We start from the raw sequence: 6,566 nt of genomic DNA on the forward strand, positions 1-6,566 counted from the left end.
CAAATCACAGGCACTTGGAACGTCTCAATAAAATAAAAAAAATGGTAAATAAACACGAAATGTATTTACTACCAAAGTCTTAATGTTTCTCTATTTCTCTAAGAGAGTTCTCTTATTTATGTTGTTTGTGCACAGGGCGTGCGTGCGGTGTACTTGTGTGTTGTAGATGAGCATTTGGCCGGCATTTACAAGTAATTATCGGCAATAATAGGCGAAATAGAGTAGAGAAACATTAAGACTTTGGTAGTAAATACATTTCGTATTTATTTACCATTATTATTTTTAATTGAGACGTTCCAAGTGCCTGTGGGTTGTAGTAATCAAGGTCCTGTTGCTGTCTGTCATGCATTCATACGCGCTTGATCACCGGTTTTCATGTCTGTATCGGTGATCCACTAGATATGTGCGTAAGATTGATTTTGTTATGATAAGTAAACGATGTAATTATCACTGGTGAACTGATGTTCACTTTAGAACCTTGGAATTTCTTCATGCAATTCATGGTAATGTGCTTTCTCCTATATTTGTGCCATTTTGCCATGCTGTAACTGTAAGCGTGTCTAAAACATCGTTGCAGAAGTGGAGTTGGGTGGTTTGATATGAATTGTGTCACTTATCGAAAGAACCAAAGTTGTCATAAAAAATATATCAGTGATGATTGTTATCATTTATTGCCTAATTTCTTAAGTAGGGACCCGCACACGTGCATGGGTACACCTGCACGCGTAGTTGGGTATTCCCATCGCGTGGAAAATGCAAAATGAATGTAACCCTTGCAAAATGTAACCCTTCTTTCTTTGCGATTGAATCACAGTTGCTAAATTTAAATTACCATTATACACGTTTATTAGCATATGATTATGAAGTGACACGAAATGAATTTCAATAGGCTACGTGAATTGTTAGTTATGTACTTTGCTCTAATTAGGCGCTTGATTTCTGTGCGCTGCACAGGCTGGGGGTCACTTTTGTGATCCACCTGCTTAGCGGTTCTCTTGTATGTTTGTTAGACATAGCGGCCTGCTACGCCTCTGCGGCACACTAGGGGGATTACGCAAGTAGCATTCCTGTTAGTAATTAGTAGTAGATCCAGAAGAGACTACAGGAAGGTTCAGGGTTTGAGATCAGTTCAGCACAGGCCAGCGTACGTGTGCATAAATAGAACTGGTTCTTCTAGGTGTATTGGCTGAAACGCCTCAAAATTATTGCTGATGTGCGCATGTACACATCGTGTAACCTATATATATATATATAATATATATCATTTATTATATACAATATAAATATGATATATTATCAAGAGTAACATAATAGACTGGCAATAATGTCTATTGTGTTACTCGTGATATGATACGATTTACTACCATTTTACAGCAGTTCCTTGCCTTGCAGGAATAGCTAACATCGTACAGCTACACAATCGTCATTCAATATATGTGGTCATAGCCTGGTATACTTCTAGACACTGACATTTGGCATTAACTTATATATATATGTAGGTGAAATGCTGTATGTACACAACTACCCATGCTGGCACTGTATCATGTCCTTGTGCAGGAAATCAGAATCACAAAACTTAACAAAACAAGAACATAACTAGACAGAGTGCACTCACGGAGAGTGCATACCTCTGCCAGCGACATACGCCATACGCCATACGACTCACGAACACACGAATAACCCACGATATCTGCCAGCGTACTGACATGTACACGCTGGCTTGCTGGCTTGCTGCTCGCTTGCTCGTAGCAGCCGCTCGTTGTCGCTGCTCGCTCTGATGTACACGCTCGCTGGCTTGCTGCGCTGGCTGGCTCGCTGGCTCGCTGGCTGACGCGCTAATATCGATCGCGCGAACACACTAACACACTAACACACTAACACACGAACACACGAACACACGAGAGCGAAAACATAACCTCCTCCAACTCCATTGGGCGGAGGTAAATATAATTATATAGGCGAGTCATTTCAAGACAGAATGGAAAAAGGTACTAATAAACTGTATCTATAGGTCAAAGGCTAATTATAGGACTTCTATGCTGAACCTTTTTGCTGCATGCTTTTGACATTAAAAATAGATACATCTACAAAACATATAATCCATTGCTCTTACCCGATAGAAAGTTACCCACGCTGTTTAACCGATGTAAAATTTGAGTAATTAAATTCTATGCTAAATTGCATCTGTCATTGTAAATGGATTGATATTGTTAATTACAGATCGGGGAATGAACGGGCGGGAGAACGAGAGTTTGCTTATGAAGCCAGTAACTCTTAGCCCCAGCTGGGAAGAGCAAAATAAACCAGAAGATGAGCTCAATTTCAAGACAGTCGTTGTGACGTCAGAGCCAAAAGACAGGTTGGTTGGATGAACATGAAATGGTCTTACGGAACCGTAAACACCGACATGTGGAGACATATTATCCTAAAATATAGGTGTATTCCAAAATAGGGTTAGAAGTTAGAAATATTCATGATGACAGCTTGAAATGTTCGAATATGAAATTGTTGGTGGTAGGAAATGGGAGCAAACGTTTAAGTTGTTTTCTGTATGTGTGCATGAGTGTCACGTTCATATATATGTATTTGGTAATGTCAAGCTACTTGGTAATAATGAATACGTGCTGTACCAGTAATGTGTATACCAATGTACGTATGTATATATATATATATATATACTTGTTTCTATGTAGGTTTAATTTCGTGTATATCATCATGTTGATTCATGGAATTGGAGTGCTGATGCCTTGGAATATGTTCATCACAGCAGAAAAGGTAACTAGATATTAATTACCATTAGAAAGCAGCACTTCTTTCATCTTACCTGCATATTCTGCATGTTATAGCTAACTGTAAGGCCAAAACAAAATATAGGTGTGGTTACCGTTTCCCGACCGACCCTATTTATTCCCAGCGACCCTAAACATTTTATTGTCAATTTTCTTTAAAGTAAAAAAAAATAAAAAAATAAATAAATATGAATTGGACAGTTCCTGCTTCAAAAGGCACAACGCACATCCTTCGGACATGGTTCGTAAATAAAATAAAATGTTTTCCCTACCTACCTACCCTATTTTTTTTTCGGCATGAAACGGTAACCACACCTATATTTTGTTTTGGCCTAACGAGTCTGCCATTAAGAATTCAGCAGGCCAACGTGTCCCCTGTACGTATGCATGGAAAATATGTGGTAATGCACTCAAGTGTGGTATTATGCTCGAGTTTATTGCCCCGGTTGTGTGTGCAAGTGATCTCATTTCTGCTAGGCCATATATACGTATGGAAATGGTAGTCAAATGATAGTCAGCCAGGTACCTTCTGCACCCAGTGTGTTCTAATCTCGAATGCAATGTTCAGCGAGCGACTGCCAGAAACGTCTGTCCTGTGTATTGTATTAACGTACCTCTCTATTGTTATATCTATATTTCTATACCTCTATTTTTAGCTCATCTGACATAGTCCGATGCAGCTTGTAGAATCGCATGATCGTCCGTCCGTGCGTCCGTCCGTCCGTCCGTGCGTCCGTGCGTCCGTCCGTCAACAGTGGGCACCCACAAAATCTAAACGGATCGACGTAACGGTCACGATTATCGGGACGTGGAGGGTAATCGAAAACGAGTTGCGGATGTCGAAGCTGGGGGGTCAAAGGTCAAAGGTTCAGGTGCTAAAAGATGGGGAACACTTCACCTCCTTACTTAAGATATAGCGAGGAAATGCAGGTTAATTGCGCGCAACAAACTCTAACACGGCTCGACTAGGCTCGTGATATGTCGGCTGTATAGCATGCATGGTAGGGAAAGCCATCACTGTGCCGAAAATTGGGAGGTCACAGGTCAACAGGTCAATGGGTGGACAGCGGGCAGATTTTAGACTTTTCTTCGAGGACATTGGTGTGACACGGCGATTGAAAAAACTTTTCTGTTATCAGCTGTGGTGACCGTACTATTTTTAGTATTGGCTTTATGAAAGCGACCCGATTGAAATGTGCTTTCACTGACGTGCCGAAGAGTAGTTGTCTTGATAAACTTTTGAACCTCAAGCCGGAGGGTTTAAGACATTGGATTTGTTGATGTTAGACAAAGGTAGTGAACTGCTTTTTGTATTAGACGACCCTCCCTGCCCACCCTCCCTCATTCCCCCCACTCCCCCGCCGCCCTTCCCCACCCCCTCCCCCCACACTCCCCCTACCCTCCATCTGCGATAGTGGGAGGGGGCTAACAATGATGGGTGCGCAACTGCGTGTCTGCATATCTGCGCCTAACAAATGTGGTACTACGCACGACTGAAATTTTACGTTTATAATCGTAGCAACAGACCTCAGATGAGCCCAGACGCTCTGCGGCTCTTGTTAAATAAATATTTTGCTACCTCTATATTCTCTATAATAGAAGGTTCGCTATTATCTACTTCTGATAGTATGTACCTCTGTATTGGAAACACAAGGATACATTATCTAACAATATTGCATGAAACATGAAAATTCTACATCACGTAATTTATTCACATCAAGTATTAATCTCGCAGGGAAATATTATTTATTTTTCGGATGCTACTTTTCAAGCTCGCGTGGATGAAAATAGCACTCTAAAATTTGGTTTGCATTGAACTCTATGCAAATTTACGGGGGCTCTTTTTGGCATTTCGGGGGCTAAATCGCCCCGAGCCCCCGTGTATTTTTTTTACTGTAATCTAGTATCTTCCTTGGATATTGCTAATTCACTTTTTTGTGTGCATGTGTGCATTTTAATTCGCAGCAGTGATAGTTTCGAGATAGTTGCTAGTAAGGTAACATGATTAGAATGAAGAACTCTGCATGCAGCTAGCAACAAGCTGACGTACATTATATACGTGTACTAAAATTTTATAGGCTGGCTAAAGGTCACTATATTATTATATATACAGTAAAGAAGAGCTTGTTGTGAGACCTAGATCTGGTTGCAATTCTATAGCATCATATTTAATTAATTTATGCATCTGTCAGTGGTATATCTGCCCTGCCCACTTGATGTTATACAATTATTTGCATTTGGTTTTAGCTCAGATAAATTTAGATAGACTGGAATAGCTAGTGCCTAGATAGCATACATATAAGCAAAGACGGTGCAATTCTGAGTGGTTTTGCCCCTATGCTGTCAGTATTAAGAATTATGGGGTTATTTGATACCATATTTCACAAGTTTTATGTAGAGTAGGGGTCAGGCCTTTATTATGTCAGAATATGGATCTAATATTCCACTGCTAGCTAGGCCCAGTTGGACTTTTTCCTAGCAGTAATCTCCCATTTTTATAGGATAGCCAAATGGATACCATTTTGATAGGATAGCTATAAAGCTTGAATTATTCAGCAAATTACTCGGAAGATCTAGGTAATAAAGAGTGAATGTTTACTTGAATGAATGTTAAACCGCGTAGTAATATTGCATTGCATATCTATTATCTATAGCCCTCTGTGCTGAGATGCAGTAATGAAACTCTAATTCCTTCCTCATATGGCTTAATTACTGGAACCACGATACTGGTGTGATAATAAATGTGTTTAGTACTAAAACTAGAAGACCCGTGGTAAGGTTATTTTTATGGTATACGTACGCATATACCGGAGGAAGAAACATCTGCCAGAAAGGCTGTGCCAACGTGCTGCAAAGACAATAAGCTCCTTTGCCGACAGAAAAAAGTATAGTCTATTACAGTCATATAGTATACCCTGCCTTGGGAAAGTAATGCATTCTAATTTCTAGAAAAACGTTTGTAACCCGAAGGTACGTGAGTCACGTTTTGTTATTGATTTCTATAATATAATTGGGGATATATGTTTCTACGAAAGGTTTTCTGGTTAAAGGAATAAGTATAACTCCCCAGTCTCCCTAATACAAGCAAGTACATAATTATGAGTGCAAATAAATATTGTCAAACATATATTATATATGATAATTATTTAATGATGTAATGCAGGAAAGAGAGTTTTTGGGTAGAAAACCCCATTCGTTCCTTTGAAAAATTATGTCATCATAATATTACGTATGGATGAATTTACATAACTTGAATTATCATAACATGGGGTATTGTTGTACTCGATGTAGTCTGTAACATATAGATCTTTCTTCTTCTCTGTTTATAGTATGCATGGTTTCCACAGAGAATAGCGTCAATCCAAGTATTGAGCTAATGGTTCCAATGTGCATTACTGGTTGCTGGTGCTTATTTGTCTCTCTTCATTTTTTTAGCTCATCTGACGTAGTCAGATGCAGCTTGTAGAATCGCATGATTGTCCGTGCGTGCGTGCATTCGTCAACAGTTGGGCACAAATCTAAACGGCTCGACGTACGGATTCGAAAGTCAGGACGTGGGGGGGGGTAATTCGAAAACGAGTTGGGATGTTGAGCTGGGGGTCAAAGGTCAAAGGTCAAGAGGTGTAAAAGAAGGGGGAACATTTCCTCCTTAACTTAAAAATCTAACACGGCTCGACTAGGCTCGTGATAGTCGGTGTATAGCATCATGGTAGGGAAAGCCATCACTGTGCCGAAATTGGAGGTCACAGGTCAAAGGTCAATGGGGTGTAAAAGAAT

General features: G+C 40.0%; 1 protein-coding gene across 1 annotated transcript in view; it reads left to right on the plus strand.

The window, feature by feature from the left end:
• The window catches only part of LOC106813316, a 40,129-nt gene that overhangs the window by 28,197 nt on the left and 5,366 nt on the right, over nucleotides 1-6,566 (plus strand). Inside the window, exons 3-4 of the mRNA XM_014817428.1 lie at nucleotides 2,221-2,359; nucleotides 2,694-2,775. Coding sequence (XP_014672914.1) covers nucleotides 2,221-2,359; nucleotides 2,694-2,775 — 221 coding nt within the window. The remainder of the gene's footprint in view (nucleotides 1-2,220; nucleotides 2,360-2,693; nucleotides 2,776-6,566) is intronic.

This window comes from Priapulus caudatus, unplaced genomic scaffold (assembly GCF_000485595.1).
Source record: "Priapulus caudatus unplaced genomic scaffold, Priapulus_caudatus-5.0.1 Scaffold755, whole genome shotgun sequence".
NCBI classification, from domain to species: Eukaryota; Metazoa; Priapulida; class Priapulimorpha; order Priapulimorphida; family Priapulidae; genus Priapulus; species Priapulus caudatus.